The 25,474-nt window shown below is 44.9% G+C and overlaps 1 protein-coding gene across 1 annotated transcript; it reads right to left on the bottom strand.

The window, feature by feature from the left end:
• Positions 1 to 496: 496 nt before the first annotated feature.
• On the bottom strand, positions 497 to 25,379 carry lhfpl4b (LHFPL tetraspan subfamily member 4b). Its single transcript, XM_034152750.1, is given in 8 exon segments — positions 497 to 2,076; positions 2,157 to 2,185; positions 3,542 to 3,689; positions 17,181 to 17,260; positions 17,350 to 17,551; positions 20,811 to 20,850; positions 20,852 to 21,011; positions 25,127 to 25,379. Coding segments are annotated over 6 exon segments (657 nt in total). The 5' UTR covers positions 21,010 to 21,011; positions 25,127 to 25,379; the 3' UTR covers positions 497 to 2,076.
• Between the last annotated feature and the right edge of the window lie 95 nt (positions 25,380 to 25,474).

The following is a 25,474-nucleotide window of genomic DNA, read 5'->3' as shown; positions in this document are numbered from 1 at the left end:
TAACTTCAACAGGTAACTTCATCAGGTAACTTCACCAGGTAACTTCACCAGGTAATGTCTACAGGTAACTTCACCAGGTAACATCTACAGGTAACTTCAACAGGTAACTTCATCAGGTAACTTCACCAGGTAACTTCACCAGGTAATGTCTACAGGTAACTTCAACAGGTAACTTCATCAGGTAACTTCACCAGGTAATGTCTACAGGTAACTTCACCAGGTAACATCTACAGGTAACTTCTACAGGTAACTTCTACAGGTAACTTCACCAGGTAACTTCACCAGGTAATGTCTACAGGTAACTTCTACAGGTAACTTCACCAGGTAACTTCACCAGGTAACGTCTACAGGTAACTTCACCAGGTAACTTCACCAGGTAACGTCTACAGGTAACTTGAGTGACTCAGAGAAAACGTTTAAAATCTATAATGTATTTATTAAAGTGAATAAAACACAAACACTGTTCGTAAACGATGCTTTCTATAAACAACAAACATTCATATTTAAAACACTTTATAAAACGTTCAAAGGGCAAAACATTACATTTAATTAAACAAATTAGAAAATGTGTAAATCCAGGTTTTGAGAAGGTGTTTGTTGTAGACAGGTATTAGCTGTTAGCTCTACCATAGGTGGAGGCTACGTCAGCTAACAAACAGCTGATCAGCCTGGAAGACGCACTGCAGGGGATGCTGTAAGGGTCATGTTGACTAGCCTAGCTTAGCACAAAGCTGGGGGTTACTTTAGCCTAGCTTAGCACAAAGCCGGGGGTTACTTTAGCCTAGCTTAGCACAAAGCTGGGGGTTACTTTAGCCTAACTTAGCACAAAGCCAGGGGTTACTTTAGCCTAGCTTAGCACAAATCTGGGGGTTACTTTAGCCTAGCTTAGCACAAAGCTGGGGGTTACTTTAGACTAGCTTTGATAAATACTGGAGGTTGGTTAGCTTTAAGTTAATGTCCCATAAACCAGTGGTCAAAAGCTAAAGGCTAACTTTATGCTAACTTACCCCAGAAGCTAAATCTAAGCTATCTGGACCCAAATGCTAATTGGAATTGAAGCTAATTCTAACTTCTGGGTTCACACATAAATAATAATTAGCTAAGCTATCTGGACCCAGATGCTCTTAGCTAACTGAAGCTAACCAAATACAACATGTAAACAGATATGGCGTTGATGATCATGCTAAGCTAAGCTAAACAGAGATTAACCATGTGACACAGGAGGGTTTTAATACAATCTCAGACGGCTTCTTTTAGATTTCACGTTGACAGGTTTTAAACTCACAGAAGATGAAAACGTGTTAACAGATAACACAGATCTCTCGTTGCATAGCTCTGAACTGCAAACAAACAAACAAACAAACATGAAAATAAAGGATCTGTGTAACATCATGAACCAGAGCATAGAACCATATCATAGAACCAGAGCATAGAACCATATCATAGAACCAGGTCATAGAACCAGAGCATAGAACCAGATCATAGAACCAGAGCACAGAACCATATCATAGAACCAGAGCATAGAACCAGATCATAGAACCAGAGCACAGAACCATATCATAGAACCAGGTCATATAACCAGATCATAGAACCAGAGCATAGAGTAGAACACATGGAGGGCTGCTGGGTAATACAAATAAATAAATACAGAGTGAGGGAAGGGGGGGATCTCTGGATCTACAAGATAAATAATACATTCAGTAAAAAATACGTTACTCAGGTTAACATGGACCTGCTGTTTGGCATCAGAACATGGACCTGCTGTTTGGCATCAGAACATGGACCTGCTGTTTGGCATCAGAACATGGACCTGCTGTTTGGCATCAGAACATGGACCTGCTGTTTGGCATCAGAACATGGACCTGCTGTTTGGCATCAGAACTCAAACATACATATATATATAAATATATATATATATATATATATATATATATATATATATATATATATGTATGTATGTTTCTCTATATACATTTATATGATATAGATATCCTGCTATCATTCATCCTTTTCTCCAGGAAACCAGCTGATGATGAGAGGACTTCTTCTTCTGGTCTTTCAGATCTTCGTCTCCTCCTTTGGGGAAGAAGAAGATCAGCAGGAGGATAAGCCATGTGTGATCGTTTAAAGAGAGAGTAGAAGAAGAAGAGACTCACCTACGCTGACATCAGCAGACCTGTGGTCACTGCAGAAAAACAAACACACTCATTACTCACCTGCTAACCCACTGCTAATGCTAAGCTAACTGAATTTAAAGCTAACTATTAGCTAACTGACCTAAACTCACCTCTTCAGGCTTTTAATGTGTGATGTTGTTTTTTATTTATTTTTACCAACTTTGAGCACCTGACCAATACAATGTATTATTATTAATATTAACGGCACCTTAAAGGGGATCTATCATGCAAAATGCACTTTAGTACGTCTTTTATACATGAATATGTGTCCCCGGTGTTCCAGGGAACTCACCAAGTGTCAGAAAACACAACCCTCTCTATTTTCCTCCATACCCAAATCTCTAAAAAAGGGGTGTGATCATTTGAGCCTCTTCTGCATGTCCAGATCATTCATAGTAACAATCAACTGATTCAAAATCATTGATGCTGCAGCCCACTGACATGGTTTGAAATCGATATATTATCCAGTGTGTGAGCCCCCACAGGACTTAAAAAGCACCTAACTAGATAATGGAAATCCCGGAAATCTCGGGGGAGTATACCCCCAAACCCCCCTAACATGTTTGGACCTCGGTATTTAGGAAATCCTGGATACGGCCCTGGTTCTACTAGGCCGAAATCGAGTCAAAGAGTATATGAGAGTGAGAGTGTGTTAATTAATATATTTGGCAGTTTGGAGTAAGTCTGTAGATTTGTGTGTGTGTGTGTGTTTCATGTATAGGCCTCTCACGATAATTAATTTGGTTGGATACATTTTCCCGGAAATTATTGCGATAAACGATAATATTGTCGGCACCGTTGTATGACCATTTTAGACCACTGACATAATGATAATATATAATATAACTATAACTGCTAGTCACATCCTCATGTAAATGGACATTTATCGAGTTCATTTTTATTTATCGAACGATAAGTCAATTAATTGCTTATCGCGACAGGCACACAATAAAACAGTGGAAACTTTGTGCCCTTTATAGTCTGTGTCCAATATTGTGTATTTGTATATATTGTATATATATCCAATATATATGCTAAGGTGCCTCTACTGACACGATAGCAGTCATTTAGTGCGCATATGTGTAATTAAACCCATGATATCAAAATCTCACTCCAGCCAGGTACCCAAAGTTGGCAACCCTGAGCTAACTCTAAGCTAACTAACCCTGTAGCTAACCCTAGCTACCCCTTCATCTTTAAAGTAAATTGAAAACCCACGGATCATTACCTCCAGTATTTTGTCCGTGGGTTGAGGATCTTAATGCTAACACAGAAGTAGGGGGTCAAACACATAAGCTAATGCTAAGCTAAAGCTAAGCTACCTAGCCCTGTAGCTAATGCTAAGCTATCTGCCCCCTCCTCACCGTCCTTGCTGTCCGGAGGCAGCAGAGCATCTTGTCTGTTGGCGAGGACGAAGGCCAGCGTAGCCAAGATGGCCGAGTCCAGGATCCCCAGCAGAGCCAGGATGTAAGCCCAGTGAACGGAGCAGTTACCTGGAGAGAAGCTGCCCACCTGGAGACACACAGGTCACATGATCACACACCTGGAGAGGAGTCACATGATCACACACCTGGAGACACACAGGTCACATGATCACACACCTGGAGACACACAGGTCACATGATCACACACCTGGAGACACACAGGTCACATGATCACACACCTGGAGAGGAGTCACATGATCACACACCTGGAGACAAACAGGTCACATGATCAAACAGGTCACATGATCACACACCTGGAGACACACAGGTCACATGATCACACACCTGGAGACACACAGGTCACATGATCACACACCTGGAGACACACAGGTCACATGATCACACACCTGGAGACAAACAGGTCACATGATCAAACAGGTCACATGATCACACACCTGGAGACACACAGGTCACATGATCACACACCTGGAGACACACAGGTCACATGATCACACACCTGGAGACAAACAGGTCACATGATCACACACCTGGAGACAAACAGGTCACATGATCACACACCTGGAGACACACAGGTCACATGATCACACACCTGGAGACAAACAGGTCACATGATCACACACCTGGAGACAAACAGGTCACATGATCACACACCTGGAGACAAACAGGTCACATGATCACACACCTGGAGACACACAGGTCACATGATCACACACCTGGAGACACACAGGTCACATGATCACACACCTGGAGACACACAGGTCACATGATCACACACCTGGAGACAAACAGGTCACATGATCACACACCTGGAGACAAACAGGTCACATGATCACACACCTGGAGACAAACAGGTCACATGATCACACAATGTACAACAATATCTGTTTTCTTTGATCTGTTGTGATGTTTCTATATATTGATAGTTGTGCTTTTATCTCAATGTGTGCTCATGTATACATGTGTCTGTTGATTGTGTATAGAGGCTTGTTTGAGACGAGCGAGACCGACGCAGACCTGCGCAATTGCGACCGCCGTCTTGCTGGTGCGTTGCATGATGGTCATTTTGTCCGACTTGCTCTGGAGGCTCGCCTACATGAGACGTTGAAATCTCGCGGGACAAAGACGCCCGCAGCCTTGAGAGCGAGGCGCGGCGAGGCGGCGCAGTTTCTCTCCACGGGCTGCGGAAGAGAAATGCATGATCACCCAGTGATTGCTGATCGCCCAGTGATTGCTGATTGCTGATTGCTGATTGCACAGTGATTGCTGATTGCACAGTGATTGCTGATTGCAGCCAGGTGTGTGTTCCAAGATGGCAGCACGTTGATTTGTCTCTGTTAGTCTCATTCTCGTTGTTGTTTTTTTTGGCATTAACTACCTCTTGTGCATACTGACATTTAAAAAGAATTATTTAGCTTTTTAGACCCGTTTTTAAATTGGTCTGCTGCGCTTTTAAAAACGTTTTAAAAGCTTTTAAAAGTTTTTGGGCTGTTTTGCGTCGTGTTGTGCCGGTGCCTCGCTGTGACTGGATTGTTTGCTCTCTGCCTGAGCTGTCGCTCTTTCGGACTGTGGATTGCTGTCTGTCCTGCCGTGCTGTCGGGGGCTGGTCGACCTGAGCTGCTGGGACCTGAGCTGCTGGGACCTGAGCTGCGGATCCTGAACTGGGTGTGTTGCAGCTCAATGTTGCCTAAAGCTACCCTTATGTTCGCTTTTTTCCTGGGATTAATTGTCAGCCCGCATGTCGGCAAAACTGACGGATTGCCTCCCAGCGATGCCTCTGTTCACTTCGGACATTCGGATGGTGGAACCTCTGGAGCGCTGACTCCATCGGATAGTTTTTACCAAAAGCTGACGTTTCATGGCACGAAATGCGCTCTCCCGTATGCCCTTTTGACTCTGGACTCGCTAATATCGAAGGATCGGAGCAGCCCCGCCCCTCTGAGGAGTGACGCGTCCAGAGCACATGTGAAAAAATCATCTTCCAGACTGTTAATATTGTTACTGCTATTACTCTCTGGTAACGTTAACATTAACCCTGGTCCTGAGTGTTTCTCTGCTTCCCTGCAGCATATGCCAACTCCGAATGAGTTTAGCTGTAGGCAAGGATTGGGTTTTCTGCATGTTAATGCTAGAAGCCTAGTGCCCAAATTAGATGTTTTCAAGACCTGGTTTTTAGTTGCTAAGTCTGATATTGTTGTAGTTTCTGAAACCTGGTTAAAACCCTCTGTCACTGACACTGTTATTCAGATTGATGGATATAATGTATTCAGAGCGGATCGTAAGGGCAGAGCTGGTGGTGTTGCAATATACACTGCTGAGAAACTACAGTGCTCTGTCCTTCACTCAATTTCAATTCCAAGGCAATTTGAGTTGCTAGCAGTCCAAATAACTATAGCAAATGCTCCTCTCACTGTGATTGGCTGTTATAGGCCTCCATCGGCCATCATGGATGCAACTACTAGCCTTACTGAATTGTTGTCTAACTTTTCTTCTGAAATCATTTTATTGGGTGATTTAAATTGGGACAGGCTGAGTGATAAATCCTCACAGTTTAAGCAGGTTTGTGATTCTTTGAACTTAACTCAGCTTATTGATAGTCCCACTAGAATAAACCCTGCCAAACCCAATAACGATACCCTTATAGATGTCATTCTAACATATGCAGCTCATAAGTTTGTGTCTGTTGGTGTTTTTCCTAATGATATCAGTGACCATTGCACTATCGCTTGCGTTAGGAGCACTAAGTTGCCCAAAGCCAAGGGCCTTATTGTGCTCAGGCGCTGCTTCAAACACTTCTCTGAGCAGGCTTTCCTACACGATCTGGCGGAGGTTAAATGGCACTTCACAGCGTTAATTCCATCTGTTGATGTTGCCGTCCAATTTTTTATTGATCCCTTTTTATCGATTATTAATAGACATGCCCCCCTTAGAAAATTCAGAGTTAAGAATAGGAACACTCCATGGTTTACTAGAGAACTATCTGATCTCATTCATGATCGCAATAAGCAATGGTCCTTAGCTAGAAAGTCTAACACTAGTGATGACTGGCTTCTTTTTCGTGTCCTCAGAAATAAATGTTCTGCCCTTATTAAAAAAGCTAAAGCTGATTACTATCTGAGCTTAACCACTGATTGTTTTAATGACCATTCTAAATTCTGGAAAACAATTAAATCACTTCAGAACAAGAAGGTTTCTAGTTTCCCACAAAAACTGAAGGTCAATGATTCTTTTATTTCAGATTCAGATGGTATGTCTAATGCCTTTAATGCTCACTTCAAAAAGGCTGGTCACATTTTTGATGAGCAAAGTCATGACTCTCTAAATGGTCGTACTCACAGCCATAGTCAAGAGTTGAACTCCCCTGTATTTGATTTCGCTTATTTCTCGGTCTCTGAAGTCTTACAGGGTTTGCACTCGATTGATCCTAAAAAGTCTGCCGGGCCTGACGGCCTTGACCCGTTCTTTTTAAAAATTGCAGCTCAGATGATAGCACAACCAGTAACTGATATTTGTAATCTCTCCCTGTCCACTCACACACTGCCAGCTGTGTGGAAGCAAGCTCTGGTATCGCCCCTCTTGAAAGCTGGTGATCCCACGGAGTTCAATAACTATCGTCCTATCTCAAATCTTTCTGTGTTATCAAAGATTCTTGAGTCCCTTGTTTCTGCTCAGCTAAAACTTTTTTTAAATTCACACAACATCCTTAACCCTATGCAATCTGGATTCAGATCAAAGCACAGTACTGTGACTGCCAGTCTGAAAGTCTTAGACGATATTAAGGCTGCTTTGGATAAGAAATCACTTTGTGTTGCATTGTTTATTGACCTAGCCAAAGCATTTGACACTGTAGATCACCACATTATGTCTAATGTTATGTTGGTGTCTCGTTTCGGTCACAATGCCATTTGCTGGTTTCAGAATTATCTAACCGACCGTACTCAATGCGTCAGGTTGGGTAGTACTGTCTCTGACCCTGTCACCTTGGAGAAGGGAGTTCCACAGGGCTCTATTTTGGGGCCCTTGCTCTTTTTATTATATGTAAACACTATTTGTAATCAGATGCAATTTTCTACCTATCATATGTATGCTGATGACACTATTGTATACTCGTGTGCTCCTTCTCTGGATATGGCCATTTCCAATTTAAAATCAGATGTTATCACGCTGCAGCGCTTCTTGATTCTAAACTGCTATTGAACAGTAAGAAAACCAAAGCAATGCTTTTTGCTCCCAAGTCAGCGTCCTCCTCTTGCCTCTCCATTGACACCCTTGATGGCGTTTCTGTTGAATTTGTTGATACCTACAAATATCTGGGCTTTTGGTTGGACAGTAATCTGAACTTTAAACACCATATTGAAGTTTTAACAAAGAAATTGAAATTCACTCTTGGCTTCCTTTTCAGATTTAAATGTTGTTTTTCAACTTCATCCCGTAAAAGGTTGGTCTCTGGCTTATTCCTGTCCCAGCTGGACTACGGTGATACCATTTATAGATTTGCCTGTCCCACTGTTTTGGCCAAACTTGACCCACTTTACCATGCTGCACTGCGTTACATATCAAATGCACCCTATAGGACTCATCATTGCACACTGTATAGCCTAACTGGATGGTCCTCACTTACTATGCGTAGGATGCAGCACTGGTTTTTATTAATGTATAAAGCCATTTTAGGAAAGCTTCCACTCTACATATGTGTTAGATTTGCCCCAGTTTGTGACTCTTACAGCCTCAGACCCAGTGCCTGGATACGGGTCCAGGTTCCTGCTGTGCGGACTGAGGCTGGAGAAAGGAGTCTTTCTTATTATGGTCCTCGGTCTTGGAATGACCTTCAATCACGCCTCAAACTGAGGGCACTTGTCTCTATATCATGTTTTAAATGGAAGTTGTCTGAAGTCCTCACCACCAGCTGCTCTTGCAGTAACAAGTAGTGTACTTTTCTTACTGTCCTAATGTGCTCAATGTAGGGACTGCTTTTTCCTCTTTTGTTTTCTTTATGTTCTCTGTATTTTATATGTTTGTGTTCTGTGTTCTGTGTAACGTTGCTGCCTTCTTGGCCAGGTCAGCATTGAAAATGAGATTTTATCTCAATGTTTTTTATCTGGTTAAATAAAGGTTAAATAAAAAAAAAATAAAAAAATGATGGGAAACGACTCGCTGGTATCTGGAGCTGAGCGCTCATTGGTGGGTTTTACCCCGTGCTGGAGATGAAGCTCTCCATTGGCTCGCTGGTATCTGGAGCTGAGCGCTCATTGGTGGGTTTTACCCCGTGCTGGAGATGAAGCTCTCCATTGGCTCGCTGGTATCTGGAGCTGAGCGCTCATTGGTGGGTTTTACCCCGTGCTGGAGATGAAGCTCTCCATTGGCTCGCTGGTATCTGGAGCTGAGCGCTCATTGGTGGGTTTTACCCCGTGCTGGAGATGAAGCTCTCCATTGGGTCGCTGGTATCTGGAGCTGAGCGCTCATTGGTGGGTTTTACCCCGTGCTGGAGATGAAGCTCTCCATTGGCTCGCTGGTATCTGGAGCTGAGCGCTCATTGGTGGGTTTTACCCCGTGCTGGAGATGAAGCTCTCCATTGGCTCGCTGGTATCTGGAGCTGAGCGCTCATTGGTGGGTTTTACCCCGTGCTGGAGATGAAGCTCTCCATTGGCTCGGCTAAAGTGTGTTGTTTTGTGTCAGTTTTACGTCGCCACTTCCATTCACATTTTTCATCATTGTTCCACAATGTTTATCATCATTAAATTAATATCTATATATTTTATACTATACTTGCACTGCTTACCGTTACTTTATATATCTTAGCATATTCATACACACTGTTCATACTGCTCACAGGCTGCTGTGTATATCTAGTGTATTCATACACACTGCTCATACTGCTCACAGGCTGCTGTGTATATCTAGTGTATTCATACACACTGTTCATACTGCTCACAGGCTGCTGTGTATATCTAGTGTATTCATACACACTGTTCATACTGCTCACAGGCTACTGTGTATATCTAGTGTATTCATACACACTGTTCATACTGCTCACAGGCTGCTGTGTATATCTAGTGTATTCATACACACTGTTCATACTGCTCACAGGCTACTGTGTATATCTAGTGTATTCATACACACTGTTCATACTGCTCACAGGCTGCTGTGTATATCTAGTGTATTCATACACACTGTTCATACTGCTCACAGGCTACTGTGTATATCTAGTGTATTCATACACACTGTTCATACTGCTCACAGGCTACTGTGTATATCTAGTGTATTCATACACACTGTTCATACTGCTCACAGGCTACTGTGTATATCTAGTGTATTCATACACACTGTTCATACTGCTCACAGGCTGCTGTGTATATCTAGTGTATTCATACACACTGTTCATACTGCTCACAGGCTGCTGTGTATATCTAGTGTATTCATACACACTGCTCATACTGCTCACAGGCTGCTGTGTATATCTAGTGTATTTATACACACTGTTCATACTGCTCACAGGCTGCTGTGTATATCTAGTGTATTTATACCCCTCACTGTTTATTCTTCATTCAATTCATTCTATATTTCATTCTGTAGATTGTGTACATTACTTTTCTCTGTACTGCTTGTTGCTCTCCTGGTTAGAAGCTAAACTGCATTTCGTTGTCTCAGTACCTGTAATCTGTGCAATATCAATAAAGTTGAATCTAATCTTGAGCAGGAACAAATGTATTTACTTTGTACATATCTGACATTAACGATTAAACACATTTGTGCATTCTTTATAAATGCAAACCGAGTCCAGCCGACTCCGGAGGTGGCGGTATGCACCTTAGAGCTGTTTGCAATCCGCCAAAAAACCGAGAGAAGAAGAAGAAGAAGAAGAAGCCGACTCCGAGCTGTCCGACTTCAGGCGAGCTTTTTGAGACCTCCCCCGGCTGCCATCGGCTATTCTCGTCTACTTTCGAGGCGAGACGCAGCTCGTCTCAAACAAGCCTATTATCTGTATATACATATTTTCATACATATCTGTTTTTCATTTCAAACCTTTATTTAACCAGATTGGTCCCATTGAGATCAGAGATCTCTGTCTGTACCTTTCTACAGTCTGTGGTCTGTACCTTTCTACAGTCTGTGGTCTGTACCTTTCTACAGTCTGTGGTCTGTACCTTTCTACTGTCTGTACCTTTCTACAGTCTACTGTCTGTACCTTTCTACAGTCTGTGGTCTGTACCTTTCTACAGTCTACTGTCTGTACCTTTCTACAGTCTGTGGTCTGTACCTTTCTACAGTCTACTGTCTGTACCTTTCTACAGTCTATGGTCTGTACCTTTCTACTGTCTGTACCTTTCTACTGTCTGTACCTTTCTACAGTCTACTGTCTGTACCTTTCTACAGTCTACTGTCTGTACCTTTCTACAGTCTGTGGTCTGTACCTTTCTACAGTCTACTGTCTGTACCTTTCTACAGTCTACTGTCTGTACCTTTCTACAGTCTGTGGTCTGTACCTTTCTACAGTCTATGGTCTGTACCTTTCTACAGTCTACGGTCTGTACCTTTCTACAGTCTGTGGTCTGTACCTTTCTACAGTCTGTGGTCTGTACCTTTCTACAGTCTGTGGTCTGTACCTTTCTACAGTCTGTGGTCTGTACCTTTCTACAGTCTACTGTCTGTACCTTTCTACAGTCTATGGTCTGTACCTTTCTACAGTCTACTGTCTGTACCTTTCTACAGTCTACTGTCTGTACCTTTCTACAGTCTACTGTCTGTACCTTTCTACAGTCTACTGTCTGTACCTTTCTACAGTCTGTGGTCTGTACCTTTCTACAGTCTGTGGTCTGTACCTTTCTACAGTCTATGGTCTGTACCTTTCTACAGTCTGTGGTCTGTACCTTTCTACAGTCTACGGTCTGTACCTTTCTACAGTCTACGGTCTGTACCTTTCTACAGTCTGTGGTCTGTACCTTTCTACAGTCTATGGTCTGTACCTTTCTACAGTCTATGGTCTGTACCTTTCTACAGTCTGTGGTCTGTACCTTTCTACAGTCTATGGTCTGTACCTTTCTACAGTCTACTGTCTGTACCTTTCTACAGTCTATGGTCTGTACCTTTCTACAGTCTACTGTCTGTACCTTTCTACAGTCTATGGTCTGTACCTTTCTACAGTCTATGGTCTGTACCTTTCTACAGTCTACTGTCTGTACCTTTCTACAGTCTACTGTCTGTACCTTTCTACAGTCTGTGGTCTGTACCTTTCTACAGTCTACTGTCTGTACCTTTCTACAGTCTATGGTCTGTACCTTTCTACAGTCTATGGTCTGTACCTTTCTACAGTCTACGGTCTGTACCTTTCTACAGTCTATGGTCTGTACCTCTCTACAGTCTATGGTCTGTACCTTTCTACAGTCTATGGTCTGTACCTTTCTACAGTCTACTGTCTGTACCTTTCTACAGTCTGTGGTCTGTACCTTTCTACAGTCTACTGTCTGTACCTTTCTACAGTCTATGGTCTGTACCTTTCTACAGTCTGTGGTCTGTACCTTTCTACAGTCTGTGGTCTGTACCTTTCTACAGTCTGTGGTCTGTACCTTTCTACAGTCTACTGTCTGTACCTTTCTACAGTCTATGGTCTGTACCTTTCTACTGTCTGTACCTTTCTACAGTCTGTGGTCTGTACCTTTCTACAGTCTACTGTCTGTACCTTTCTACAGTCTATGGTCTGTACCTTTCTACAGTCTACTGTCTGTACCTTTCTACAGTCTACTGTCTGTACCTTTCTACAGTCTGTGGTCTGTACCTTTCTACAGTCTGTGGTCAGTACCTTTCTACAGTCTGTGGTCTGTACCTTTCTACAGTCTGTGGTCTGTACCTTTCTACAGTCTGTGGTCTGTACCTTTCTACAGTCTGTGGTCTGTACCTTTCTACAGTCTGTGGTCTGTACCTTTCTACAGTCTACTGTCTGTACCTTTCTACAGTCTACTGTCTGTACCTTTCTACAGTCTATGGTCTGTACCTTTCTACAGTCTGTGGTCTGTACCTTTCTACAGTCTACTGTCTGTACCTTTCTACAGTCTACTGTCTGTACCTTTCTACAGTCTATGGTCTGTACCTTTCTACAGTCTGTGGTCTGTACCTTTCTACAGTCTACTGTCTGTACCTTTCTACAGTCTACTGTCTGTACCTTTCTACAGTCTATGGTCTGTACCTTTCTACAGTCTATGGTCTGTACCTTTCTAGTCTATGGTCTGTACCTTTCTACAGTCTACTGTCTGTACCTTTCTACAGTCTACGGTCTGTACCTTTCTACAGTCTGTGGTCTGTAGCTTTCTACAGTCTGTGGTCTGTACCTTTCTACAGTCTGTGGTCTGTACCTTTCTACAGTCTACTGTCTGTACCTTTCTACAGTCTATGGTCTGTACCTTTCTACAGTCTGTGGTCTGTACCTTTCTACAGTCTACTGTCTGTACCTTTCTACAGTCTGTGGTCTGTACCTTTCTACAGTCTGTGGTCTGTACCTTTCTACAGTCTGTGGTCTGTACCTTTCTACAGTCTACTGTCTGTACCTTTCTACAGTCTACTGTCTGTACCTTTCTACAGTCTACTGTCTGTACCTTTCTACAGTCTACTGTCTGTACCTTTCTACAGTCTGTGGTCTGTACCTTTCTACAGTCTGTGGTCTGTACCTTTCTACAGTCTGTGGTCTGTACCTTTCTACAGTCTACTGTCTGTACCTTTCTACAGTCTACTGTCTGTACCTTTCTACAGTCTGTGGTCTGTACCTTTCTACAGTCTACTGTCTGTACCTTTCTACAGTCTACTGTCTGTACCTTTCTACAGTCTGTGGTCTGTACCTTTCTACAGTCTATGGTCTGTACCTTTCTACAGTCTACGGTCTGTACCTTTCTACAGTCTGTGGTCTGTACCTTTCTACAGTCTGTGGTCTGTACCTTTCTACTGTCTGTACCTTTCTACAGTCTACTGTCTGTACCTTTCTACAGTCTGTGGTCTGTACCTTTCTACAGTCTACTGTCTGTACCTTTCTACAGTCTGTGGTCTGTACCTTTCTACAGTCTACTGTCTGTACCTTTCTACAGTCTATGGTCTGTACCTTTCTACTGTCTGTACCTTTCTACTGTCTGTACCTTTCTACAGTCTACTGTCTGTACCTTTCTACAGTCTGTGGTCTGTACCTTTCTACAGTCTACTGTCTGTACCTTTCTACAGTCTACTGTCTGTACCTTTCTACAGTCTGTGGTCTGTACCTTTCTACAGTCTACTGTCTGTACCTTTCTACAGTCTACTGTCTGTACCTTTCTACAGTCTGTGGTCTGTACCTTTCTACAGTCTACTGTCTGTACCTTTCTACAGTCTACTGTCTGTACCTTTCTACAGTCTGTGGTCTGTACCTTTCTACAGTCTGTGGTCTGTACCTTTCTACAGTCTACTGTCTGTACCTTTCTACAGTCTATGGTCTGTACCTTTCTACAGTCTACTGTCTGTACCTTTCTACAGTGTACTGTCTGTACCTTTCTACAGTCTGTGGTCTGTACCTTTCTACAGTCTGTGGTCTGTACCTTTCTACAGTCTGTGGTCTGTACCTTTCTACAGTCTATGGTCTGTACCTTTCTACAGTCTGTGGTCTGTACCTTTCTACAGTCTACGGTCTGTACCTTTCTACAGTCTACGGTCTGTACCTTTCTACAGTCTGTGGTCTGTACCTTTCTACAGTCTATGGTCTGTACCTTTCTACAGTCTACTGTCTGTACCTTTCTACAGTCTATGGTCTGTACCTTTCTACAGTCTACTGTCTGTACCTTTCTACAGTCTATGGTCTGTACCTTTCTACAGTCTACTGTCTGTACCTTTCTACAGTCTATGGTCTGTACCTTTCTACAGTCTATGGTCTGTACCTTTCTACAGTCTACTGTCTGTACCTTTCTACGGTCTACTGTCTGTACCTTTCTACAGTCTGTGGTCTGTACCTTTCTACAGTCTACTGTCTGTACCTTTCTACAGTCTATGGTCTGTACCTTTCTACAGTCTATGGTCTGTACCTTTCTACAGTCTACGGTCTGTACCTTTCTACAGTCTACGGTCTGTACCTTTCTACAGTCTATGGTCTGTACCTTTCTACTGTCTGTACCTTTCTACAGTCTGTGGTCTGTACCTTTCTACAGTCTACTGTCTGTACCTTTCTACAGTCTATGGTCTGTACCTTTCTACAGTCTACTGTCTGTACCTTTCTACAGTCTACTGTCTGTACCTTTCTACAGTCTGTGGTCTGTACCTTTCTACAGTCTGTGGTCTGTACCTTTCTACAGTCTGTGGTCTGTACCTTTCTACAGTCTACTGTCTGTACCTTTCTACAGTCTACTGTCTGTACCTTTCTACAGTCTGTGGTCTGTACCTTTCTACAGTCTACTGTCTGTACCTTTCTACAGTCTACTGTCTGTACCTTTCTACAGTCTGTGGTCTGTACCTTTCTACAGTCTATGGTCTGTACCTTTCTACAGTCTACGGTCTGTACCTTTCTACAGTCTGTGGTCTGTACCTTTCTACAGTCTGTGGTCTGTACCTTTCTACAGTCTGTGGTCTGTACCTTTCTACAGTCTACTGTCTGTACCTTTCTACAGTCTATGGTCTGTACCTTTCTACAGTCTGTGGTCTGTACCTTTCTACAGTCTACTGTCTGTACCTTTCTACAGTCTACTGTCTGTACCTTTCTACAGTCTATGGTCTGTACCTTTCTACAGTCTATGGTCTGTACCTTTCTAGTCTATGGTCTGTACCTTTCTACAGTCTACTGTCTGTACCTTTCTACAGTCTGTGGTCTGTACCTTTCTACAGTCTACTGTCTGTACCTTTCTACAGTCTATGGTCTGTACCTTTCTACAGTCTGTGGTCTGTACCTTTCTACAGTCTGTGGTCTGTACCTTTCTACAGTCTGTGGTCTGTACCTTTCTACAGTCTGTGGTCTGTACCTTTCTACAGTCTACTGTCTGTACCTTTCTACAGTCTGTGGTCTGTACCTTTCTACAGTCTGTGGTCTGTACCTTTCTACAGTCTGTGGTCTGTACCTTTCTACAGTCTACTGTCTGTACCTTTCTACAGTCTGTGGTCTGTACCTTTCTACAGTCTGTGGTCTGTACCTTTCTACAGTCTACTGTCTGTACCTTTCTACAGTCTACTGTCTGTACCTTTCTACAGTCTACTGTCTGTACCTTTCTACAGTCTACTGTCTGTACCTTTCTACAGTCTGTGGTCTGTACCTTTCTACAGTCTGTGGTCTGTACCTTTCTACAGTCTGTGGTCTGTACCTTTCTACAGTCTACTGTCTGTACCTTTCTACAGTCTACTGTCTGTACCTTTCTACAGTCTACTGTCTGTACCTTTCTACAGTCTGTGGTCTGTACCTTTCTACAGTCTATGGTCTGTACCTTTCTACAGTCTACGGTCTGTACCTTTCTACAGTCTGTGGTCTGTACCTTTCTACAGTCTGTGGTCTGTACCTTTCTACAGTCTGTGGTCTGTACCTTTCTACAGTCTACTGTCTGTACCTTTCTACAGTCTATGGTCTGTACCTTTCTACAGTCTACTGTCTGTACCTTTCTACAGTCTACTGTCTGTACCTTTCTACAGTCTACTGTCTGTACCTTTCTACAGTCTACTGTCTGTACCTTTCTACAGTCTGTGGTCTGTACCTTTCTACAGTCTATGGTCTGTACCTTTCTACAGTCTACTGTCTGTACCTTTCTACAGTCTACTGTCTGTACCTTTCTACAGTCTACTGTCTGTACCTTTCTACAGTCTATGGTCTGTACCTTTCTACAGTCTACTGTCTGTACCTTTCTACAGTCTACGGTCTGTACCTTTCTACAGTCTACTGTCTGTACCTTTCTACAGTCTGTGGTCTGTACCTTTCTACAGTCTGTGGTCTGTACCTTTCTACAGTCTACTGTCTGTACCTTTCTACAGTCTACTGTCTGTACCTTTCTACAGTCTACTGTCTGTACCTTTCTACAGTCTGTGGTCTGTACCTTTCTACAGTCTGTGGTCTGTACCTTTCTACAGTCTGTGGTCTGTACCTTTCTACAGTCTATGGTCTGTACCTTTCTACAGTCTACTGTCTGTACCTTTCTACAGTCTGTGGTCTGTACCTTTCTACAGTCTGGTCTGTACCTTTCTACAGTCTGTGGTCTGTACCTTTCTACAGTCTGTGGTCTGTACCTTTCTACAGTCTGTGGTCTGTACCTTTCTACAGTCTACTGTCTGTACCTTTCTACAGTCTACTGTCTGTACCTTTCTACAGTCTACTGTCTGTACCTTTCTACAGTCTATGGTCTGTACCTTTCTACAGTCTGTGGTCTGTACCTTTCTACAGTCTATGGTCTGTACCTTTCTACAGTCTATGGTCTGTACCTTTCTACAGTCTACTGTCTGTACCTTTCTACAGTCTATGGTCTGTACCTTTCTACAGTCTACTGTCTGTACCTTTCTACAGTCTACTGTCTGTACCTTTCTACAGTCTACTGTCTGTACCTTATGAAGCAAATCTTTGATATTGAGAGAATAAATAAGAACTCACTGAGTCTCCACACAGAGCTCTCATCTCTGGACTCTCCCACGAGTCTGGGAACAGGAGACAGGCCAGCGCCATGCAGAACCCTGAGGACAGAGACAGTTAGTGTGTGTGTGTGTGTGTGTGTGTGTGTGTGTGTGTGTGTGTGTGTGTGTGTGTGTGTGTGTGTGTGTACCTGAGGTCAGCTGTAGCCAGCCACAGATCTTGTACACGGTGGCTGCGCTGCAGAACCTGAAGAGGCTGAGGCTCAGAACGCTGGTCCAGACGGCCCAGAGAGAGACTCCCACCAGAACCGCTACTGACTGGAAGGAGGGCAGCGGGGACAGAGAGGAGACACTCCCCCTGCAATCTGAGAGCCAATCAGAGTCCACACACACCTGCACACACACACACCTGCTGTTAATACACCTGGAGGACAGAGAGGAGACACTCCCCCTGCACTCTGAGAGCCAATCAGAGTCCACACCTGCCGTTAACACACCAGGACACACACACCTACTGTAATACACCTGAATACACACCTGCCGTTAACACACACACACACACACACACACACACACACACACACACACACACACACACACACCGTTAATACACGTGTACACACACCTGAACACACACCTGTACACAAAGAACCACCATGAACACACATTTAAGGACTTTAAGGACAAAATAACTATTACAAATGTTCAGCCGAAGCCGCAGAAACGATCTCGTTAGCCATTTACAAGCTAACAGCTAGCTCCAGCAGGATTGTGGGTAATGTAGTTTATTGCAGTGTGGTGGTGAGTCTATGTTGCATCGATACATATCAAATGCACCCTATAGGACTCATCATTGCACACTGTACAGTCTAACTGGATGGTCCTCACTAGGTAAGCTTCCACTGTACAGCCTAACTGGATGGTCCTCACTAGGTAAGCTTCCACTGTACAGCCTAACTGGATGGTCCTCACTAGGTAAGCTTCCACTGTACAGCCTAACTGGATGGTCCTCGCTAGGTAAGCTTCCACTGTACAGCCTAACTGGATGGTCCTCGCTAGGTAAGCTTCCACTGTACAGCCTAACTGGATGGTCCTCGCTAGGTAAGCTTCCACTGTACAGCCTAACTGGATGGTCCTCACTAGGTAAGCTTCCACTGTACAGCCTAACTGGATGGTCCTCACTAGGTAAGCTTCCACTGTACAGCCTAACTGGATGGTCCTCGCTAGGTAAGCTTCCACTGTACAGCCTAACTGGATGGTCCTCGCTAGGTAAGCTTCCACTGTACAGCCTAACTGGATGGTCCTCGCTAGGTAAGCTTCCACTGTACAGCCTAACTGGATGGTCCTCGCTAGGTAAGCTTCCACTGTACAGCCTAACTGGATGGTCCTCGCTAGGTAAGCTTCCACTGTACAGCCTAACTGGATGGTCCTCACTAGGTAAGCTTCCACTGTACAGCCTAACTGGATGGTCCTCGCTAGGTAAGCTTCCACTGTACAGCCTAACTGGATGGTCCTCACTAGGTAAGCTTCCACTGTACAGCCTAACTGGATGGTCCTCACTAGGTAAGCTTCCACTGTACAGCCTAACTGGATGGTCCTCACTAGGTAAGCTTCCACTGTACAGCCTAACTGGATGGTCCTCACTAGGTAAGCTTCCACTGTACAGCCTAACTGGATGGTCCTCACTAGGTAAGCTTCCACTGTACAGCCTAACTGGATGGTCCTCGCTAGGTAAGCTTCCACTGTACAGCCTAACTGGATGGTCCTCGCTAGGTAAGCTTCCACTGTACAGCCTAACTGGATGGTCCTCACTAGGTAAGCTTCCACTGTACAGCCTAACTGGATGGTCCTCGCTAGGCAAGCTTCCACTGTACAGCCTAACTGGATGGTCCTCGCTAGGTAAGCTTCCACTGTACAGCCTAACTGGATGGTCCTCACTAGGTAAGCTTCCACTGTACAGCCTAACTGGATGGTCCTCACTAGGTAAGCTTCCACTGTACAGCCTAACTGGATGGTCCTCACTAGGTAAGCTTCCACTGTACAGCCTAACTGGATGGTCCTCACTAGGTAAGCTTCCACTGTACAGCCTAACTGGATGGTCCTCGCTAGGTAAGCTTCCACTGTACAGCCTAACTGGATGGTCCTCGCTAGGTAAGCTTCCACTGTACAGCCTAACTGGATGGTCCTCGCTAGGTAAGCTTCCACTGTACAGCCTAACTGGATGGTCCTCGCTAGGTAAGCTTCCACTGTACAGCCTAACTGGATGGTCCTCGCTAGGTAAGCTTCCACTGTACAGCCTAACTGGATGGTCCTCACTAGGTAAGCTTCCACTGTACAGCCTAACTGGATGGTCCTCACTAGGTAAGCTTCCACTGTACAGCCTAACTGGATGGTCCTCACTAGGTAAGCTTCCACTGTACAGCCTAACTGGATGGTCCTCACTAGGTAAGCTTCCACTGTACAGCCTAACTGGATGGTCCTCGCTAGGTAAGCTTCCACTGTACAGCCTAACTGGATGGTCCTCGCTAGGTAAGCTTCCACTGTACAGCCTAACTGGATGGTCCTCACTAGGTAAGCTTCCACTGTACAGCCTAACTGGATGGTCCTCACTAGGTAAGCTTCCACTGTACAGCCTAACTGGATGGTCCTCACTAGGTAAGCTTCCACTACAGCCTAACTGGATGGTCCTCACTAGGTAAGCTTCCACTACAGCCTAACTGGATGGTCCTCACTAGGTAAGCTTCCACTGTACAGCCTAACTGGATGGTCCTCACTAGGTAAGCTTCCACTGTACAGCCTAACTGGATGGTCCTCACTAGGTAAGCTTCCACTGTACAGCCTAACTGGATGGTCCTCACTAGGTAAGCTTCCACTGTACAGCCTAACTGGATGGTCCTCACTAGGTAAGCTTCCACTGTACAGCCTAACTGGATGGTCCTCACTAGGTAAGCTTCCACTGTACAGCCTAACTGGATGGTCCTCACTAGGTAAGCTTCCACTGTACAGCCTAACTGGATGGTCCTCACTAGGTAAGCTTCCACTACAGCCTAACTGGATGGTCCTCACTAGGTAAGCTTCCACTACAGCCTAACTGGATGGTCCTCACTAGGTAAGCTTCCACTGTACATATGTGCCAGATCTGCTCCAGTTTGTGACTCTTACAACCTCAGATCCAGTGCCTGGATACGGTTCCAGGTTCCTGCTGTGCGGACTGAGGCTGGAAAAAGGAGTCTTTTTCATGATGGTCCTTGGTCTTGGAATGACCTTCAATCAAGCCTCAAACTGAGGGCACTTGTCTCAATAGCATGATTTAAATTGAAGTTGTCTGAAGTCCTCACCACCAGCTGCTCTTGCAGTAACAGGTAGTGTACCTTTCTTACTGTCCTAATGTGCACAATGTAGGGACTGCTTTTCCTCTTTTCTTTACTAAGTTGTGTTCTCTGTATTTGATATGTCTGTGTTCTGTGTTAGAACCATAGACTGTATATCTAAAGGTTAGAACGTGTCACGGTGCTGCCTTCTCGGCAAGGTCAGTATTGTAAATGAGATTTTATCTCAAAGCTTTTTATCTGGTTAAATAAAATTAAAATAAATCTCCTACACAGACTCTGATTGGACAGCATGTGTGAGTGGGCGTGTCCTCGTGTCTCACCTGGAACAGCCCCAGGGTGCCGCTGGCCTCGCCCCCCCCCCCCGCTGCGCACCCACGCGGGCTGCAGCAGCACCACGAGCTGCAGGACTGCGGAGCAGAGTGCGCACACGGCCCACAGCGCACCCACCGCGCGCACACTGCGCACGAACTCCGTCTGATAGAGCCGCGAGAGGTCCGCGAGGGGTGGGGGGGCCGACATACCTGGGGGGGAGAGAGACTTTAATTACAGGTGTGAGCTGCAGCACAATCAATGACTGAAACTACTAACATGATACATACAGATGTGTTGCAGCTGCATCAGAGACATGTCAACAAGTCTCTGAAGCTGCAGGACCAACATGATACAACTAGTGATGTTACGTATTGCGCCGAGGCTTCGGAGCGTGTGTCGAGTAATCCCCGAAGCTTTTTGTGAAGCTTGTATCGAGGCTTGTATCGTTTTGGGCCAGTGATGTCACCGATGACAAACGAAGCCTCGCTGCCCCTCGATACCACGTGACTGCTTCAGGAAGCGATTCAGATCGGTTGAACCACAACGCTCATATTACCCATGATGTATAATAAGAACGATATTACCCCTCCTGTACCCGGGCCCGGTGACACGATGGAAGAGAGCTCAGACCCTCACTCATATAGAGGTCAGAACATGGCATAAGTATAAATAAATACAAGCATCAATAAATGAATAAATACAGGAATAAATAGTGTGCAGTGTTTTCAGATGGATTCAGTGTGTGGGCTGTGGCTCAGCTGGAAAGCAGTCGACTCACGACCGCAGGGTCCCTGGTTCAACGCCCGCAGGGTCCCCGGTTCAACGACCGCAGGGTCCCCGGTTCAACGCCCGCAGGGTCCCCGGTTCAACGACCGCAGGGTCCCCGGTTCAACGACCGCAGGGTCCCCGGTTCAACGCCTGGTCAACACGTCTGTGTGTGTTTATAACAGCTACAGCTAAATGAGATGATGTAGTTCATGTAGTCTTTGATGTGGTTCAGGATACAACATGGTTACGTTTACGGATATTATTAAGGAATACAAATCCCTCTTTGCAATGTTTACCAGCCTCCTTAGGCTTTTCAATCACAATCATTCAACTGGAATAAATACAATATTGTTAACATGAAAATATGATTTAATGTTCGTTGTTTAGAGTTATTCTAAGGCTTTACTCATTGGGAACTCGGTATGAGATACAGCTCGCTGTTGAGACGCCTGTTTTACACACTTTGACCAACAGGGGGGTTTGTGTTCAGATGAAGCCCATGATGAAGCCTCATGAGATGAAGCCCATGATGAAGCCTCATGAGATGAAGCCCATGATGAAGCCCATGATGAAGCCTCATGAGATGAAGCCCATGATGAAGCCTCATGAGATGAAGCCCATGATGAAGCCTCATGAGATGAAGCCCATGAGATGAAGCCCATGAGATGAAGCCCATGAGATGAAGCCTCATGATGAAGCCTCATGAGATGAAGCCCATGAGATGAAGCCCATGATGAAGCCTCATGAGATGAAGCCCATGAGATGAAGCCCATGATGAAGCCTCATGAGATGAAGCCCATGAGATGAAGCCCATGATGAAGCCTCATGAGATGAAGCCCATGAGATGAAGCCCATGATGAAGCCTCATGATGAAGCCTCATGAGATGAAGCCTCATGAGATGAAGCCCATGATGAAGCCTCATGAGATGAAGCCCATGATGAAGCCTCATGAGATGAAGCCCATGATGAAGCCCATGATGAAGCCTCATGATGAAGCCTCATGATGAAGCCTCATGAGATGAAGCCCATGATGAAGCCTCATGAGATGAAGCCCATGATGAAGCCTCATGAGATGAAGCCTCATGATGAAGCCTCATGAGATGAAGCCCATGATGAAGCCTCATGAGATGAAGCCTCATGATGAAGCCTCATGAGATGAAGCCCATGATGAAGCCTCATGAGATGAAGCCCATGATGAAGCCTCATGAGATGAAGCCCATGATGAAGCCTCATGAGATGAAGCCCATGATGAAGCCTCATGAGATGAAGCCCATGATGAAGCCTCATGAGATGAAGCCCATGATGAAGCCTAATGAGATGAAGCCTCATGATGAAGCCTCATGAGATGAAGCCCATGATGAAGCCTAATGAGATGAAGCCCATGATGAAGCCTCATGAGATGAAGCCCATGATGAAGCCTCATGAGATGAAGCCCATGATGAAGCCTCATGAGATGAAGCCCATGATGAAGCCTCATGAGATGAAGCCCATGATGAAGCCTCATGAGATGAAGCCCATGATGAAGCCTCATGAGATGAAGCCCATGATGAAGCCTCATGAGATGAAGCCCATGATGAAGCCTCATGAGATGAAGCCCATGATGAAGCCTCATGAGATGAAGCCCATGATGAAGCCTCATGAGATGAAGCCCATGATGAAGCCCATGATGAAGCCTCATCAGATGAAGCCTCATGAGATGAAGCCCAAGAGATGAAGCCTAATGAGATGAAGCCCATGATGAAGCCCATGATGAAGCCCATGAGATGAAGCCCATGATGAAGCCTAATGAGATGAAGCCCATGATGAAGCCTCATGAGATGAAGCCCATGATGAAGCCTCATGAGATGAAGCCCATGATGAAGCCTCATGAGATGAAGCCCATGATGAAGCCCATGATGAAGCCTCATGATGAAGCCTCATGATGAAGCCTCATGAGATGAAGCCCATGATGAAGCCTCATGAGATGAAGCCCATGATGAAGCCTCATGAGATGAAGCCTCATGATGAAGCCTCATGAGATGAAGCCCATGATGAAGCCTCATGAGATGAAGCCTCATGATGAAGCCTCATGAGATGAAGCCCATGATGAAGCCTCATGAGATGAAGCCCATGATGAAGCCTAATGAGATGAAGCCCATGATGAAGCCTCATGAGATGAAGCCCATGATGAAGCCTCATGAGATGAAGCCCATGATGAAGCCTCATGAGATGAAGCCCATGATGAAGCCTCATGAGATGAAGCCCATGATGAAGCCTCATGAGATGAAGCCTCATGATGAAGCCTCATGAGATGAAGCCCATGATGAAGCCTCATGAGATGAAGCCCATGATGAAGCCTCATGAGATGAAGCCCATGATGAAGCCTCATGAGATGAAGCCCATGATGAAGCCTCATGAGATGAAGCCCATGATGAAGCCTCATGAGATGAAGCCCATGATGAAGCCTCATGAGATGAAGCCCATGATGAAGCCTCATGAGATGAAGCCCATGATGAAGCCTCATGAGATGAAGCCCATGATGAAGCCTCATGAGATGAAGCCCATGATGAAGCCTCATGAGATGAAGCCCATGATGAAGCCTCATGATGAAGCCCATGATGAGCCTCATGATGAAGCCCATGATGAAGCCCATGATGAAGCCTCATCAGATGAAGCCTCATGAGATGAAGCCCAAGAGATGAAGCCTAATGAGATGAAGCCCATGATGAAGCCCATGATGAAGCCCATGAGATGAAGCCCATGATGAAGCCTAATGAGATGAAGCCCATGATGAAGCCTCATGAGATGAAGCCCATGATGAAGCCTCATGAGATGAACCAATTGGCTGGAAAGCTTCAAAGCTTCATAAGGCTTCATCTCACCACCACTACATACAACAGAGAACTATAAGCGATACCAACATGTATTCTCATTTTAATGTAATTCAAGTTATAGGCTTACAACAAATATATAAAGAACATATTTGAAACCCTGTAAAGTGCAAAGCTCCACATCACTGATCTGTGACCAGTTTAGCAGCTGCGGGTTTTCACACATGATTGATCTCTGCAGCTCCTGGTTCAACTGTAGAGAGGAGCAGCCAATCAGCGAGCACACACACACACACACACACACACACACACACACACACACACAGACACACACACACAGACACAGACACACACACACACACACACACAGACACACACACACAGACACACACACACAGACACAGACACACACACACACACACACACACACACACAGACACACACACACAGACACAGACACACACACACACACACACACAGACACACACACACACACACACACACAGACACACACACACACACAGACACACACACACACACACACACACACACGTCTCGTTTTAAAGCAGCTGTCAGTCTGAGATTTAAAGAGCGAAATGCATCTGAATCAAAACGATCAAAAACACACCGACCTGCAGCCGAGACAACCTGTCTCTCTCTCTCTCTCTCTCTCTCTCTCTCTCTCTCTCTCTCTCTCTCTCTCTCTCTCTCTCTCTCTCTCTCTCTACCTGTCTCTCTCTCTCTACCTGTCTCACTGCCTGTCTGTCGTCCTGTCTGTCTGCAGCACGAGAGGATGCAGGAGGAGATGATGAAGAGGAAGATGTTGAAGATGAAGATGCTGCGGCTCTAAATCCCCGGATGTAGCTCCTCCTCCTCCGCCGCAGCTCTGTGATCCGTCACACGGACTTAATATGTCATAACTAAACAATACATTTAAATAATAATAAACAACAACAGCAGCAGCAGCAGATGTGTTGACAGCAGCAGGTTGGAGGCGGAGCTGCGTCACAGCGCCGCTGCGTCACAGCGCCGCTCAGCTGTGACGCAGCGCCGCTCAGCTGCGCTCAAGTGAGAAAAAGGGCACTTTCCCAGGC

The sequence above is a fragment of the Trematomus bernacchii genome, unplaced genomic scaffold (assembly GCF_902827165.1).
Source record: "Trematomus bernacchii unplaced genomic scaffold, fTreBer1.1, whole genome shotgun sequence".
NCBI classification, from domain to species: domain Eukaryota; kingdom Metazoa; phylum Chordata; class Actinopteri; order Perciformes; family Nototheniidae; genus Trematomus; species Trematomus bernacchii.
The sequence above is the reverse complement of the archived record's forward strand: the minus strand, read 5'-3'. Positions and strand labels throughout refer to the sequence as shown.